At 40.9% G+C, this 17,896-nt stretch overlaps 1 protein-coding gene across 2 annotated transcripts; it reads left to right on the top strand.

Moving 5' to 3' along the window:
- Nucleotides 1-123: 123 nt before the first annotated feature.
- On the top strand, nucleotides 124-16,205 carry lmbr1l (limb development membrane protein 1-like). Of its 2 annotated transcripts, XM_078254996.1 has the most exons (17): nucleotides 124-351; nucleotides 8,332-8,416; nucleotides 10,111-10,144; nucleotides 10,394-10,533; nucleotides 11,117-11,220; nucleotides 11,335-11,458; nucleotides 11,566-11,634; nucleotides 11,726-11,790; nucleotides 11,912-11,984; nucleotides 12,089-12,178; nucleotides 12,304-12,380; nucleotides 12,486-12,563; nucleotides 12,664-12,737; nucleotides 12,966-13,056; nucleotides 13,178-13,244; nucleotides 13,835-13,996; nucleotides 14,555-16,205. In XM_078254996.1, the coding sequence occupies exons 1-17, from the start codon at nucleotides 289-291 to the stop codon at nucleotides 14,638-14,640; spliced, it is 1,482 nt and encodes a 493-aa protein (XP_078111122.1). In that variant the 5' UTR covers nucleotides 124-288; the 3' UTR covers nucleotides 14,641-16,205. The 2 variants fall into 2 exon arrangements, with proteins under 2 accessions (XP_078111122.1, XP_078111123.1); XM_078254997.1 differs by lacking the exons at nucleotides 124-351; nucleotides 10,394-10,533 and having other exon boundaries at nucleotides 8,338-8,416.
- The last annotated feature ends 1,691 nt before the right edge of the window (nucleotides 16,206-17,896 follow it).

Here is a 17,896-nt window from a genome sequence, read left to right as displayed (position 1 = left end):
GAATATTAATAACATATGATGATGAGGCTAAAGTATTAATTATAATGATGATTAACAGCTACCTGTTAGCTCTCCGTGCTTTCTCCCACTGTGTGGCCCCGCCCCCTGACGACCCCTCCTTGTTAGTCTGTATCGGAGTGTAGTTAGCACTGCAGCAGGCTAGCTCATTTGATTAAATGCAGCCGGGCTAGACAGCCACACATCCACTGCATTACTTACAAGATGTCCCGTGTTTTAACTTTTTAACCATCGCTTTTAAGCCTGAGGATACTGTTATGGTTTCGGAGAATGGAAACGGACGACGTGTCGGTTAGAGAGCAACTTTTCCACAACCGTGTCCGGGAGACCATAGTAAGTAACGCTGTGCTAATGTAACCGTCGGTTAATATGCATATGAGGGGTCGCCTCTGACTACAATCATCTAAATGAGGTCAGGAAAGCCACGTCGTTTAATTAACTGTTTGTTTCGCAGAGCGGTTGCTCCACTCTCCCATTTAAGTTGCCAAAGTCTCATATTTCAGCTATGAGCAACAGTTAACGTTTTATGTAAATAATAAGTATAACTTGGCTTTTAGGTAATTTAATGTTTGAGTGTTCTGGCAGTTGGCTGCGCTCCAGACCAATTATTGCACGAATGCAGCTGGTAGTGCTGTGGCACAAGAACATCAAGGAGCTTACTCAGCATCTGGGGCTCTTCCTTTGAGTTTCTAGCGAACCGGACCTCTTCTCAAATCTTCAATTATCTGTTTGCCATGGTTTGGATCAACTTACTTCACATTTTTCAGTTTGACTATACTGTTAATGACGTATTTTACCTTTTTACTGTGCTGATTTTTTTTTTCTTCTCTTTTGTGCAACACCAACACCCTGTTGAACTTCAGACTTGCCAGAAAGATCAGTTCTGTTACAACAATGCATACGGATACTGAGCTTTAACCCTAACATTTTTTTGGTTTCATAGACGGTTCATTTCCTGAGATCGGAGAGGTTGCTGATAGTGTTGCATAAGGAACGGTGTCAAACAACATATTTTCTGCTGCATATTAGAATCAGTGGACTGACATCAATTTGTCCATAGTACATTGATAACAAAAAGCACTACACTCAAATTGTACAAGTACTGCAAAAGAGGATGAGTCAACATTCAATTGTAAAAACATCCAAAGCCAAATAGTCTGAGCCAATTTAAGGTGTTTTTGAAACTGACTTGGCTCCACAACACCAACACTTTTCTCCGTCTTTCTCCATTTTTGTGTTCAAGTTGTAGTGACTAGATCAGTCCGCCCACATTAGGTATCACAGGCAGAGCTGTCATCCCCTAACAATCCCATGTCAAGTAGCAGTCATATTTTCAATTGTGTAGAATTAACTTTACATAAGCAGCAAATAAAGCGCCCCATATGTATTATTATGCCGTTGTTTTGTTATTGTCCCTTTAACCTAAAGACCTAATACAATTAGTCGACACCCCCTTCTTAAGCCACTGGCTGGACTCAAGTGTCCAGCTCACCATCTCTTCTCAGTGCTCCTTGTCAGGCAGATCAGCTGTCCCTATATGTCTGGTTATTAATTGGCTTGAGGCTGAGCTCATCATTGGTCAGCTCATTTTGAAGTGAATAGAAGAGTATGTGGCAGCAGTGTAAATACAGTTGTAGTATTTTACATAGCAAAGCATCCAATTGATAAAGGCTGAACATAAAAAGACCAGATAGACAGACATATACTGTAGATAACCTAGCAGTGACAACATAGCATAAGCTGTTTTTTTTTTTTTTTTTTTTTAACCTGAGCTTTTTCAATACAGGACATGAAAAACAAAATGGAAAAGAGGGGGGTGTCTCATTTAAAGTTAAACTAATTTGAGCAGTACACATCAAAAAGTAGAAAATGCTTTTTTTATATATAAATGAGCCTAAAATTTAGCATCTTATACAGTCATGGAAAGGTTCCTAGACACCCATAAATGTGTATCTGTGTATTAAAATATTACTGATGGGTGTATTAAAATATGTTAATTTGTATAATAAGTATCTCATTAAACCAAGAATGTTTTGAAAGAAGATATTGGTGATCACTGATCTAAACCGACAAGCTGCAAACACACTTGTGTCTGAGCATCCAGAAACTGATCAGGCTGGTCTTTTCATCAAATGCATTTGTGAACCATTTGGATATTAAAATAGTGTGTGTATTAAATGAATTCTTATAATCTGAGACAGAGATGGCCTATATAATTACTTTGGGGATCCTACTGCAGAATAGAGCTGTCAGTCTCCCTCTATAATACCATTTGATATTCCATTCAAATATTTAATGCTCAATTGCAGCCTATTAAATAATAGAGGGTTTTCACCGACGTCACGTTCTGGGCGGTAACCTGGATGCTCGGCCATATTGGAGGCATTCGGTGTAAACAACTAAATGGAATAATGGAGTATTGTGCACTTTGGATACTTTAATACTTTATGTCTAAACATTAGAAAAGCTAATCAAAATGCGTCCAAGATGCAAAGGCATGGAAGGACTTGAACCACAAAAAAGGCGCGATATTTTGAGAAAATACAGTTTACTGGCGGTGCAGTACAAGTTGGCTCCCTCTTCTAGGATCCATGGCGACCCGGTGATTATTCCTTCAGTTGCATATCCCGATATAGTCAACTACCTGGTTTTCTCGCCGAGCCCATACACAGCGGAAGACCTTAAATCCTACAAAAGTTTGGAGGCTTATAACCAGATGGTGTGTGGATGGGTGAGGGAGATGCAGTACCAAGTCATTAACGACCAATGTGTTGTGAAGGCCAAAGTAAGTAATGCAATAACGTCTTTAATCAACCTACCCTTAACTGTATGATATCATTGTGATACTCAAGGTGTAGCCAAGTGACTCAATATTTTTTATTTTTTTTTCATTTTCATGCAGAGTTTTCCCTCGTAGATCCTGGTTGAGCTTTGCCAACCACAAGCGCCTCCTTTCCAGGAAAGAGTTTCCTCTGATAACATCTGGCATTCCTCTCCCTGGTTTTTAATAACTTTTGGAAGTCGATAATATTCCAAATGTTTTTCTCGGTCTGACCTATTGGTACAACCTAAAACATGGCAATAATTAACCATTTTCCTTGACGCCGTTCGGGATCTACTTCAGTGCCTGTGCTTTGTTGTGATACGGAGTACCTCCAACATGGCGACTTGGGGTCTGATGACGCGCCGTGAAAACCCTCTATATGTACTACACTACTTAGGCTTATGCATTGTCACAACCACTACAAGCATATGGTTGTTGTTGTTACACGTTCTGTCCACTTCTAACATTAGCCTGGCCTTGAAGGGACCTGCACGCAACTTTTGTTTACTATAATTTTCCACCACATTATCTAACAAGTGTAGTGACGTGGCATTGTTGTAAGACTAACGGTGCTCGGTTAGCACAATGACATCATGTTAGAAAGCACAGCCATAAATGATTTGTCATAAACTAAGTAAGTAACAAACTAACTGCATTAATAACCAACCCAAACGGTGCTGTCACTACTTAGTGATTTATAAGCAACTTGTTTCTTGCAGATTGTCACGTTACTGAGAATACAGCTATTGGAAGGTAATATATTAAGTCGAAACTAACTCTGACAGCTGTAGGGCAGCTAACAAACTTTAGCTTTCTCCATTAAGCTCCCAGCTAAGCTAACGTTACTATACGACGCAGTTAGAAAACAAGAACAGGCTAACTAATGATAACATAAGCACTTTGGCTCGGTGGATGTTGATTTTAAAGTCATGTTAAAACTATTTACCGTCCTTACGATTTTCTTCTGTCACTCCCCCTTGTACTAACTTTACTCGGTACATATTGTTAGCTTAGACCTCACAATGCCTTGTATTTCTCACTCCTGCTAAGTTATTGTTCATAAGATGTGACGTGAGTGACACATGCGGGTAGGCCAAGGCGAGAAGAGGGAGATTAGCTAACGTTAGCCAACATATTTATAAAAAAAAGTCACATTCGAATAGTAATTAATTTTTAGTATTGATTTTTTTACTATTCGAATTATATTTGACTTTTGGTATTCATTCCAACAGCCCTACTGCAGAGTCACAAGACATACAGTAAAGGCCAGAAGAGCGCAGTTCTGCAGTGATCTCTGTGCTCAGAATACAGACAGGCTCATTTTCATAATCCTAGTACTCTGTGTAATGCTGTAGCACAGACAAATGGTAAAATGTTGTTTGACTGGCAGGAAAAAAGGCAGTGTTTATTTGAAGTGTTGACTTAATTTTTTTTATTTATTCGGGACAGTGCACATTAATGAACAATATAACATTTCTGTACAGACTGTAAATGAGCCAGGTTATAGCATAAATGCTAATTTTCACCTGTAGTCCAGAGGCAGCTGTTAGTCAGAAGCCTCATAGTAGCACCAGTTGATGCCAGATTCCTGTAAGTCAACAGTAATTCTTTCCAAATTATGAAAAGATAATATTGACGTAATACGTCTCCATAGAAGCACGCGGCGCTTCTCTGTATTGTTTCCCAGAAAATGAAAACCGGCAGCTGATAGGACGAACGCGTCACATGGGTCTTTTTTCTCCGGAAATTCACAGCCAGACTGTCATGGCGGCTTGTTCAGAATACGATCTCGTATTGTACTAAAATAGTTCACCGAAACGTGTTTCTGAAAACATTTTAAGTGAGAAATAGGCCATACAGTTGCTGAATCTGTCTTCATTTCAGATCATCAAAGGTCAGTTTAAAAGATTTTCATCAGATTCTGAGAGGATCATCCGCTCGCCATTTCCGGGTGAGTCCCGACTGCCCTGTCTCCGTCTGAGCATGTCGGGTCGGCCAAAATAAAGGCCAACAGCTCCTCGGACGGACGACGGCACGGAACACACCGAACAGACTTGAGTCATTGACCTCGCCAGACTGTCCGACGGCCGATAATCGGGTTGGTGTGTCAGCGCCCTTAGATCACAGCATCTGACAAGTGTAAGAGGTGTAGGTTCAATAAATTCTCTATGTGAGATGGTGTAAACGTTAGAGCCAGGAGTAAACACCCATAACCCGCACCCTGAGCTTAGAGGGATCGAGAAGGATCAATGATCAACAGGACAAAAGGTCATAAGTAGAGACATGGAGCACCTAGCATCAGCATGCATTAAGATATCAAGTCACCCTGAGATAAGTTGAGTACCATGTTATCTATAAAAGACGTGGTTAAGACTGATTAGAGCATGCAATCGTTCACTTCAAATGTGTTTTTCTTAGGATCACTTTCTGTGGGAGTTCTTAGATATGTCATTTTAATGGGAGCGTTGGATCAAATCTGCTTCTTTGTTTTAGTACTTAAGGAGAGGCTGTATAATGTCTTTGTTGGTGGGAACAATGTCACTGTTGTCATTCATTTTCTATTCTCACGGACACAATTATCTAGATGGAATTTCAGTTGTTGCTTCTCTGAAATGTTTTATCTCTAAGCTATCAAATATTGCATGATCAAAACTCTTACTCTCTTAAACTCTTACATACTGCAGCTGCATACCTTGTTTTGGATTAGGATGGCTTTGCCAATGCAACATTTTAAGTTATTTCTGGAATAGGTCTTGCCTAATCTATCCTCTTACCTATAAAAAAAAAAAAAAGGCCGTCATGCTTTGCCTGAACGTGTTTAGCTGGACATGAGGCTGGGTGCCCCTAAAATAACACTCTGAGGGAGTCTAGAATACAATTTGCAAGGCATGCTGTGCCACTACCAACCTCCCGTTACTTTAAATTAATACAGGAACTACAAGGTTAGGAAAGATGTTTGAGCTTCATTGTTTTTTGCTTGAATCAGCACAGAGATGTTTAGGTTACTCTTTGAATTTTAAAATGCTCTGAGTGAACTCTGAACCCCGGGACTTTGTGTCCCTCTGGATGCTGAATAACTCTCTCCTCAGTGGCCAGCTATGTGCAGCCAGCTTTCAGCATTGCCAATCAGCCAATGTGTCCCCACATATGTGGACCTATTTTTTTTTACCCAAAACCCATCCTTTGTTCCCTGCTTTTCCTTTTGTTGGATTAGGCCCTAACCATAGCAAATTGGACTACATTATTGTACAATTTTGCAGACTGAGCTGATTAGTTGTTATGTACAGTCCATTGTTTGTGTGATGCAGCTAGTATGCGTCTTTTGATCATTCCCACTTACACAGTAAAACACTGTATTTATCAACAGATTACATGTTATGTAAGTTTAAAATAAGATTGTTTTCTGTACAAGTGTATACATATGTTTACATTCTAAAGTGGGTCAACATCTTGCACTTTCTGGAGCTGTACAGGAGGAGGGGTGTATGCCCGTACCCCAACCCCATTTGTTATTGTTCCATATGTCCTAGTGATTCATATTAAATTACCCTTTTGTTATGAACTTAGAATAATAGAAACACTGATGTAAATGCACCTTGTCTCACCATTAATAGTTTTGATGTGGTTTTGGGACTTTTTATTGTTCACAATACATGCATTGGTCTACACTATTGTAATATTACTTTAATGGAAACCGGATGCTTTAAAATATTTAATTTATTGGCTTTGTTTTTCAAAGGAAATCATGCTTATGTTTGCTTCCATTTAAGAAACTGCTTTTACACCAGTGCAAGTATGTTGTCATATTTCTTTCATTTGCCAGAGAGCCTCTCTCTCTTTGTTTGCTGCTGTTGTTAACCTCAGGGACAGACTTCTACATCCTGCAACTCTTGCTAGGCCCCCTCTGAGCTCCCATGAGGAAATGTTTTGTGATCTGACAAATCATTTCATTCATCTGTCAGTCCAACACTTGGTGCACTTCATCTCCGCTGTTGAATGGATCCTCAGCTGTACTTTGATTAAAAAAAATAAAATGCTAACATAGTATTCTAGCATGTTCTAGATTGCATGCTACACTAATAAGCCAATTGATTATTTTGCTTTTGAAGAAGATGTTGATTGTTATAAAGTGTAATTTACACTGAGTGAATGTTTCTCCTACACAACCAGCATACTAACTCGCTAACATGGCTGACAACGTAGAGCTGCGCCAGACTACCTGAGAGTGAGGTATCCTAAAGAGTAAATCATTTTTGATTTTGACAAGGCTTAATTTTGTCCAGTAGGGTAATAGATAGAATAGTAAAGTTGACCATGAAATAACTTTGTTTTCTGGTGTGAAATGAGCACTGCAGCCTCATGGGGCAGCAAGCGTGGCTATAGACATTTAGTCTTTAGTATTAGTTAAAAATGTTAAAAGTAAGGGGATTGTTTTACTTAGAGAGGCACTTGTGTGGACAGAAGCTGTCAGCCTTAAACACTCATATGGTTAGTTGTAATTTCTGCCTTGTCCAGGAACATTTCCATTCATAGTTAACTTTTTAGGCAGAAAGGAGTGAATGCACCTTCAATTGTATACTAATTCTTGAAACACCAGTTGGGCATTGTGCACAGGTGTGTTTTGGCTGTGCTTGTCAATCTGTTTGCTGTGACAAGGTCACTTTCTTTGTTCTGACAGATTCACACAGTTGAGAAATAGTGAATAGAAATAGTGTGTGTGTGTACGATCACTAGGTGTTTGCCGACTGTCAACTGTGTTGTCTCTCCTCTCATGTTGGTTTGGTGGTCATACAAGCGATTAACAGTCTCCTCAGTCTTGAGGGTAAAATGTTAAGAGCTTTGCCAGACAGCAGATTGCTGAGTGAATATAGGTTTAGCCTAAATTTGTTGGTAGATTTAGTGTAATGTCGGACAATGATCTTTACAAGCAGTATGGGGTCTATCTGTCACTAGTATTACCCTTTCTTTTACTCCCCTTAATCCCTCCTAGTTTGTCACTGTCACCCATTTCACTCTTTGTTGGAATAAAATGGTAATCTTCAGACTCCATCTGTCTCTCTTGACCTTGGCAGAATGGTAAATGAATGGCTGTTTGCATTTGTAGCAATACATTTCCTGTTTTGTTTATTTCCTGCTTTTATTTGCACAAAACAGATTATTCTATGAAGAACAAATCTGTTGCAGCCATGACTGTATGCTTGCCATCTACTTTCCTCTCCCTATGCCTTTTTGGTATCTGGGCTACATATCTATCCACCCCCACTTTTAAGACCTATCAGAATATACTAAATCAGAGATGTGAGCCAACCTAAATAAATGCGTTGCTTATCGGTAGTATTGGACAGATCATGACAGTTTGTTTACAAGGCTGCACTTCCTTATGTATATTATCCTTGTATATGTATGTATATTATCCTTATGTGATTAGTTGTGTAAACAAGTACAAGGAATAACACTATCTCCTTTTTTCCTTTCTGTCTCTTCTGCAGATCTGTGTACTCCTGTTTACATGCCTTTACATGGTGTCCTACCTCATACTTACCCATTTCAAGAAGACTGCTGAGTTTGTCACAGGTGAGTTCCTGGATTGCACCAGACAAAGTCACTGCCGTGAGAAAGATTTCCTTCAAAGGCTTATGGAGAATTGCCGGGAGGGGAATTGATGGTGTTGACGGTGTTGACAAGTATAGTGATTACATTGGTGTTTTGGGGGCAAGGTGGAGGGTGGAGGGTGGGGGTGTGGCCATGACCAACTGCCATGCTTCGCTTGTTTTCAAGCCATGATGTCTCTCTCTTTCTCATGGGCGGGCCAAATTCTCTGAACAGGCAAAGCAGAGAAAGGGGAGGTAACCTTTCCCCTTATGACGTCATATAGGGAAGATTCCAGATCGGCCCATCTGAGCTTTCATTTTCTCAAAGGCAGAGCAGGATACCCAGGGCTTGGTTTACACCTATCGCCATTTCTAGCCGCTGGGGGACCATAGGCAGGCTAGGGGAACTCTCATTAATGTTTAAAAAAACTCAAAGTGACATTTTCATGCCATGGGACCTTCTAATGTCATCATACTTTTAAAGAATTTAATTAAAAACTATTTTAGTATGCATATATATTTTTTTTTTATTTGAATAATAGCTGTTTTCTGTGTTTGTCTACATGTAAATCTATATATTCTCCAGAGGTGCAGAAGGTGTGTTTTGTAACATGTAACCTCCTCTTCAGTGGGTCTCCCTGTGGATCAGAAGTGGTGGATGGGCAGTGAAGAATGTTGCTACAAGAAAAACAGAGTTGTGCTTTTGAGTTGTAGCTTAAGGCCCCTCTAATGAGACAATATACTTTGATATAAGTATGTTAGCTAAGAAGATGTTTAAAGTTCTGCGGGGTGACTGGGCTTTCAGTCACAAAATAAATCAAATGACTTGCCACTATTGGAAGCAGATGAAGGATGTCCAACTAGCCAGGTCTCTCTTCTCCACTGTGGCTGGGCTGGGTTGAAACCTGGGAGATGGCCAGCTTTTTTTTTTCGGGGGGCAGGACCTGCTATGTGTTAACCCACTGTTGTAAATGTTGCCTGTGCATCAACAACAAGCAAAACAGTTGTGCCCTGTAGCTAAATACCCAATTGTGCAATACCTCTCTCCAGAGTTGTTTTTGACTATAAGGAGTCAAGAACTGGTTTTTGCTCCTCAGGCTGTGCTAACATTTGCAGAAGAAGAAATTACAGTATTGTGTACTGTGGTGCACATTACTTAGCAATGTATAGCAATTCACACATTATAGTTTTAAAGATCTATAGCATGTTGCATGAACTTAACCTTTTTGGGGTTTTACAGAGTGTTTTAGGCATTTAGTAACATTACAGATATGTCTCTTTTTATTCTCTAAATACTTTGCTCTTTGCAGTTTCCTACTTGTATGTAATTCAGTTTTACTAGAGTGTTGAACAGAATGTTCCTAACATGCTCACTCCCCCACCCTGAGGCCAGTGAGACTTGTTTTCTATTACGCCTTTCCCCTATATATCTGTAGTGTGTGTGTGTGTGTACACTGCCCCAGACAACCTTTACCAACACAGACGTTCTATATCTATTACTATTCAAACACTGGTTGCACTCAGAATAACCTGCGTTTAAGCCTTCCTCAGTTACAGCAAACATGTTGCCTATGTCTGTGGCAACTTACCCTTGTTAAAACATACATGTAAAAACAAATGGTCTGAATCACCTTTTGTAATGGAGTAAATCCGACTTATTTCTCTACTCTCTTTCAGATGATATTGAAGATGCCACCGTCAACAAAATTGCGTAAGTGAAAACCTCTAATGATTAACTGATCTGTTCTCACTCACTTTGATTAGCGTCCGTGTGAATGATTGAGCAGATACCTTAGTCCGTGTGTAGTGGGCACTTCAGTGTCACTCCGCCCTTTGTCCCTACACGCTGGCAATGAATTCCCTTCGCCGCCCTAGCCTTTCACATGGGCTGTGCTGTTAGACTGAGGCTCAACACAAACACAGTGACCTCACTGATAGCTTGTCTTTATTCTTCTCCCAGGCTGTGGCTGTGTACGTTCACCCTGTCTGTTGCAGTGTGTGCCGTGCTCCTTCTCCCCATCTCCATTCTGTCCAATGAGGTGCTGCTCACCTTCCCCCAGAGCTACTACATGCAGTGGCTCAATGGATCTCTTATCCACGGTACATCCTATTGTTTTTGTTAGTCGACAACACCAAACAGTTGATAATCATGAAAACCTGTGAAACGGCTGTAGGCATTATTGTCTGAAACTGGATCACTGGCATTAACCTCCAAATCGATACACTACAGGCGTGTGTCCAAACAGATAATTATTATGGACAGAGTGGCTTGACCTAGCTGCGTGCAGTGCATTGCAGTGCATGTTCCTACTGTTTCCCAACTGCTGCGGTTTACCTCAGTTGAGCACTCAAACCCTAATCTAATAATGTATCAACTAAGATGTAAATTAATTAGTTTTGAAGCCCAAAAGTAAACCAGGCCTGTTGTGCCGTTTCATGTAAGAAACATTTTGACGATAATCTCAGATTTTCACATTTTTCAATTCCTTTTCAATTCTTGCACATTCTTGTTAATTGGCACGTGTGACTGGGTAGCCAGTCTTGTCATGCTACACTGCTTGGTCGGACTATACCTCACAGTGGTTGACAGTGGTACTGCTGAGATGCTTCACTGCCGTTTTATCCATAATGAATGTTTGCACTGAAAACTAACATTGGAACATCTCTCTTTCTCCCTTGTCAGGATTGTGGAACCTAGTTTTCCTTTTCTCCAATTTGTCCCTGGTCTTCCTCATGCCCTTTGCCTACTTCTTCACGGAGTCTGAGGGATTTGCGGGGTCCAGAAAGGTACCCGTTTTGGCATTCCCTCACAAATCGCACCTTGAGACTCCAGAACCATTTAATAAAGAACTTGACTACAAAGTGACAGCACATCACAGATTATCTGTTTGGTTTGTGTAGGGGGTTATGGCACGAGTGTATGAAGCAGTTGTGCTGCTGTTGCTGCTGGCTCTGCTTGTGCTGGGCATTGTGTGGGTGGCATCAGCCCTCCTCCACGACAACATGGCCAGGAAGAGCCTCTATGGTGAGTCACATGCATTATACCTAAAGATCTCTCGGTAGCCATTGGTTTTACAGTTTTTTTGTTTTTTTTTTATGTAGTATTTCATACTCTCCTTCTCTGAATTTCAGACCTATGGGAGTATTACCTTCCCTACCTGTATTCGGGCATCTCGCTGTTTGGCGTGTTGCTGCTTTTGTGTACGTATATCTCAATTACAGTTTCTTGAGCAGCTAAAATACAATAGCATATGGCACTTGTGTATTACCATCTGTGTGCTTCCCTCCTCAGTGTGCACTCCCTTTGGGTTGTCTCGAATGTTCAGTGTAACTGGCAGCCTATTGGTCAAACCGCGGGTGAGTCACAGAGCTAGAGACTAAACTTCCCACTTTGCATAGAGTAGTAATTACATTAACAGTCGTCTTGTTGCTGTGAACTGTAGTTTCCAAATTGATTGATGTCTCTTATCTCCCTCAGCTGTTGGAAGATGTCGAAGATATTCTGAGCTGCACCACATTTGAGGAAGACTCGCTCTCCAGGAAACTCAACTGTAAGTGTGTCACTATGAACCCACTCCCGGCATTTTCTGATGATTCAATTGAAAGCTGACTGACTGACTTTTTGCGTCTATCATGTGTTGTTGTCTGATTGAAGGTGGCAGTACAGCGTCATGCTGGGTCAAGCTGAACATGGAGGGGATGAATAAAGAGTACCAAACAGTCCGGAGCAAGCGCATTGCCCTTGGTGAGATTGACTGAACCGGCTGCTCTCTGCTGGGCTTCTCTCAGTGATTACATTGTATAGTAATTTATTGCTGAACACTCATTTATTGTTCCTTTTCTCTTTTATTCTTCTTGCTTTCCTTACAGAAATGCGTAGGAAAGCGTCCCCATGGCAGCGAAATTTGGGCTATCCACTGGCCATGCTTGTGCTCCTCGCACTGACGGTACACGCTCATTTATTAATATATTCTACAGGCTGTTTTAACTCTCATTTATAAACACATATAGTTGTTTTAATTGTAGTATAATGACTGTTCATGTCTCTTCAGGTGATGTGTGTACTGATGGTCTGTTTCAATGTGTTGGAGTTGCTCCTGGATGAGACTGCTATGCCCAGAGGAATGGAGGTGAGGATTTAGCCAAAAAGAACTCGTGAACATTTCATGCTTGGTGTGCTGAAAGCCAGTCATCTGTGTACACTGATGATTGTTATTTTTGTTGTTTTAGGACCCTCATCTGGGGATGGCCTCCTTCTCCATGTTCGGCTCACTGGGCGCTGCAGTTCAAGTAGTCCTCATCCTGTATCCTTTTATCCCATTCACCTGTGACTTAACTTCACGTCACGTCCATTTTGGCTCTGAGTCAGCCACTTACAGACTCCCTTTGATATTTGACCAGTGTGTTATGTTGACTTGTGCTGTTACATCCATACATTAAAAACAAATCATTGACAATTTACTTTCTGGATATTATTTACTATCTCTGTGATAAGTCTTCTTTCCAGTGTTGTCCTTTAAAATTAATTTCAGCTATCTGATGGTGTCCTCAGTGGTGGGCTTCTATAGTTCTCCTCTCTTCACTGGCCTCCTGCCTCGTGCACAGGACACCAACCTCACACAGGTATCTGACAGCTAACCTTTGCATGGATCTTATCTCACAGTAAGACAGTAAGATAACCAGGAACTAGTGATGTTCTGTGTTGACATCTACATTTCTGTTTTTTTTTTTTTTTTTCTTTCAGATAATTGCTAACTGTGTTTCATTGCTTATCCTGAGCTCAGCACTGCCAGTCTTTTCACGCACAATTGGTAAGGACATTTACCAAGTAGGACAATTATTTATCAAAGACTACAGCCAGGTCCCATTTCCATACTACATACTAAATATTAGCAGATTTTGAGTATGTGGTTTGTTCACAGTGAAACATTAAGTAAACTAAAAATGCAGAATGCATACCAAAAATTGCTTGATCTTTGAGAGTGTTGTTGTATACTATTGTCCCACAATGCAATAAACAAATGAAAGTAGTAAGCTACTTACAGCTGCAAACCATTAAAATAAATTGTGAGACAGTTCAAAGAAGATCATGGAAAACTCCAAAACAAGTATTAAATCTGTGGAATAACAGTCTGTTCTTTCTGTTTGAAATCAAGGAATATACGTTGAAGTGGTAAATGGCACATAATGTGTACATTTATTATGTAGTATGGAATTGGGACATAGCATCAAGAGTACGTAATGACAAGAGTTGCTGAATCAACATTTTACTTGTAGTTTTAGTAATGCCCACAAGAGGGCATCTGTAAGCCATGAATACTGTAGATGCAAGTGAGGCCTGACTTGAGCAGTTCATTCACAAGTAAAACATTGTTTTTTTGCTTTGGTTCCATTGTGTTAGGGATCACCCGCTTCGATCTGCTGGGAGACTTTGGTCGGTATAACTGGCTTGGGAACTTCTACGTTGTTTTCTTGTACAACATGCTGTTTGCTGGTCTCACCTCTGCCTCCCTGATCAAGACGGTCACCTGGGCAGTACAGAGAGAGCTTATCCGTGCCTTTGGTCAGTCTACTTTAATTTTTTTTATTTAACGAAGCAAAGTGAAAGTACTTTGTATGCATATATTTTTAAGTCTTTGGGATTGTGTTGGGAAATTCATTGCACTCGGGTAGCCGTGTCATAAGTTTCCACAACTTTGGGCCCCTTATTTCCCTATGGGCTGGTCTCTCTTCCTCAGATAGAAAGAATACAATTCTTTCAGGAAAGTGTAAAGGGACAAGAGGAGAGTCAGGTTCACTTGGGGACCTTCAGGCACACCGCCCTAGACCCCTCGCAGCACACACACCCTCTACACCTCCACCCAACACAAACAAGCACTCTGAACATTGACACGCCAAGCGCACACACACGCACAGTCCCCTTTCTCACAGTACAGATAGCATCTCTGCACCATGGCGGCTCTCCTGCACTTTCCCATTGCCTCCCAATTCACTTTTGTTCTGTGATTAATAGACTTTCATTTCACCTAAATGACTATTTTCCTTAGCTTTGCGAGTTTAGTGTTCCACCTTGTGATTGTGCATAATGTTATGGTCCTTTTTGTTTTTTCTTTTTTTGCAGGTCTCCACAGACTGCCTTTAACTGTGTCACGCTCTACCGTCCCCTTCAGACTCCTCCTGGCCAGTGGACTGTCTAAAATCCAGTGACTTTTCCTCCTCATCACTGCCTTTCCTAACCTTTAAAAACTGAGCCACTTCAAATGTGCACCTTGGATTAAAGGCATTTGCAATTCAGCCCCTTTGCCCATTGGTACATGGGTAGGTTGCCCTGTGTGGGAAGAGACCAGAGAAGGTGACGAGTCTGTCTGCACCGTGTCCAGGGGGAACTTTGCTTGAATCTGTGTTGAATGACCAGTATATCAGGGTCCAATTTTGTGCAGTTATTTGACTGCAAAGACAAGTAGTAAGTGGTTACCTGAGTCATGGTTACGACTGGAACAAGAGGAAAAGGAATTTAAGCCATATTGGCAGTCCTGCCATAGTGGACAATAAGAAAGTAATCTTACCCCCACACACACACACACACACACACAACCTGATGCCTCATGAAAAGAGGATTGAGTGGATAGCATGACACATGTGAAAGTCAGCAGAGTTATTTTGAAATATTATATTGTAACTGTGATGTAATTTCCTCTTTCGGCTCCAGGTCGATCAAGTGCTCTCTCTTTCTCTGTGGCTTACCCACGCTTTCCCCTCTTTGGTTGTACCACTATTTTAAGATTGGCAATCTTACTTCCATGTGTTGGTTGTCCAGTCTGCACCAGTGTTATGTTAGTTGGTGAGAGGAAGTTATTGGGAGCAAATACGACACAGAGTACCTTGTCTGTCTATGGATCTACAGGTTACACAGGGAATATGCGAGTGAGGTAATTATCTCAGCGTTGGAGTTTACGGAGTCTGAAAATAACTCATTCCTTTACAAAACTACACTAAAAAGAAAGCTTTATACTTTGTTCAATGCCAGACTTTTGAATGACATGTGACACTCACTAGGAGAAACTTCTGCCTTTGACCAATCAAACTGTGAATTATTAAGAATTAATGTGGGGAAGTGCAATATTTTATAAGTACAGGCACACTATTTAACTTTACCAAAGTAATTTCTACACCTTCTAAATGCATAAGCTTAGAATAGTTTCGGAATATCTTCAAAAAAGCGAATGTGACCATCAATCTATGCAATCATTACTGGTGTCACTTTTTGTATTTTGTTTATTAGCTGTATTTCATCATCTTTAATGTGTTGGTGACCCTGTGTCACGGTTTGCCTTTGCTGCTGTATCAGCAGGTTTATTAGCTGTTGGTTTGACCAGCAGGGGACAGTGTCTCTCAAACCCAACACCAGCCTCTGGTTAGTTATTACATGTATTATATAAGTGGATTAGGTATTATATGTATGGAGGATGCTGAGCTTTACTTATTTCACTAATCCTGGGAATTTTATTTTGTTTTTTTGGAACACAGTTTAGAATGTACCTATTTTATCAATATTTATGGGCATTTTGACACCTATACATGTTGACTCATAGAGTTGGTAAAAGTTTGTGATATAGTTGCAAACAAAAAATTCTTGAGTTCTCAAAGATAAGAGATTTTAAAAAAAATATATATATATATTTACTTTTGAACTGCTCTCATGTCTCAGATTTTCGGAATGGAATTCTTAACTGTTTTATGAGCAGAAAGCTATAAAAATGTCTTGTTTTTAACTTCTTTGTGCCCTTTTGGATACACATCAAGGTGACTTACTGTAAATTCTTTGATGCCATTACGTGTTTGTTACATTTTATGAACTATGACTACATTGTGACTGATGTGATGTGGCCTGTGGTGGGTGGGTGTGACTGGTGAGGGCGTCTGTCCTCTATATCCCGCCACCCTTTTGTTGCACTTTAATCAGCCGCAGAAGCGAGCCATATTTTGGCCTGTCTGTCAGCGGTGTCCAGCCGCAACGCCGACACAGCCGGAGCCCACGCTTTCCCCACTCTGATGCAACTGCCAGATAAAAACCCTGCAAATCAGGAGGAGAAACGACGTCCACTCACATTCACTCCTTCACGTCCCCACCACCCACCTCCTTTCTTCCATCCCTTTTCCTTGCCTATTGTTCATTTCCTTATCTAATTTTTCTGAAGTCAGGTCAAGAAAACCCTGTCTCTGATTAATTTCTCCCTCTTGATTTTTGTTTGAATTTCTTGTTTTGTTTTGTTGGATGTTTTAATTAAGCTTATTTGGTTTAGGTTTTGTTTTGCACTGTGTTTCCTTTGCGAAAAGGAAATGAACTCAAATGTCGCCGTAACATTACTTGCGCATCTGGAGACTGGTTACCCTCTGAGGAAATGACACAAGGGGTGTGTGTGTGTGTGTGTGTGTGTGTGTGTGTGTGTGTGTGTGTGTGTGTGTGTGTGTGTGTGTGTGTGTGTGTGTGTGTGTGTGTGTGTGTGTGTGTGTGTGTGTGTGTGTGTGTGTGTGTGTGTGTGTGTGTGTGTGTGTGTGTGTGTGTGTGTGTGTGTGTGTGTGTGTGTGTGTGTGTGTGTGTGTGTGTGGTGTGTGTGTGTGTGTGTGTGTGTGTGTGTGTGTGTGTGTGTGTGTGTGTGTGTGTGTGTGTGCGCACGCGCGCGCACAAACCCATACCAATGCTGTCACAGGTGAGGTCAAGAGCCGGTCATTCAGATGGCCAAAAGCAATTCAAGAAATGCAGTCATTATTCAAATCACTACATTCCTTGGGGGATGACTTGGAAGCACATTTAGGCCTTGCTTAATGATGTTAAGTGAATATGAACCCTCCCTGTATAAAAATATAATGTATAGAAGAAATTTGTATATACTGTATAGGTTCTATTCCCCGACTCCCTCAACTGATATTCTCCTTGAATCTTAAAAAAAAAGCCACAACTGTGGCTATCTACTGAAAGTCTGTCTAGACACCACGCTTTTACACTTTGAGAAAATAGTTTACCGTTTTCTTGGCTTATTAGAGAACTATAGAAAACTGGATTTGATTATTTTTCTCTAAGGTACAATGTACACACACAGCTCCCTGCAGCAAAATATGGTCGATAGCAGTGCAATCAAAGTGTCCCAGCAGTCCTATTGGGCAACACACTCTATTGGACTGGCTGTCGGGCATATCGGGGACAAGGCGTGAGACGGGCAGCTTGTAATGTGATGAGATAGGCTATCTTTATTGTCAAAACATAAGAATGAAGGGGGGAAAAAGACACAGATTAGGTTTCCTGACAGTCAGCCGTTTGAAGTTTGAGCCAAAGTGCATTAGGGGCTGTTATTCCCTCGTTTGTACGCTCGCAAATACAGAACCACTCACAGGAAAAGGCGAGACTTGCCCGCTAATCAACTGATAATGGGTCACACTGTCCGTTTGCCATAGCTGCCCACCG

Source organism: Sander vitreus, chromosome 7 (assembly GCF_031162955.1).
Source record: "Sander vitreus isolate 19-12246 chromosome 7, sanVit1, whole genome shotgun sequence".
NCBI classification, from domain to species: Eukaryota; Metazoa; Chordata; class Actinopteri; order Perciformes; family Percidae; genus Sander; species Sander vitreus.
Note: the sequence above shows the minus strand (reverse complement) of the source record. Positions and strands in the feature narration are given on the sequence as shown.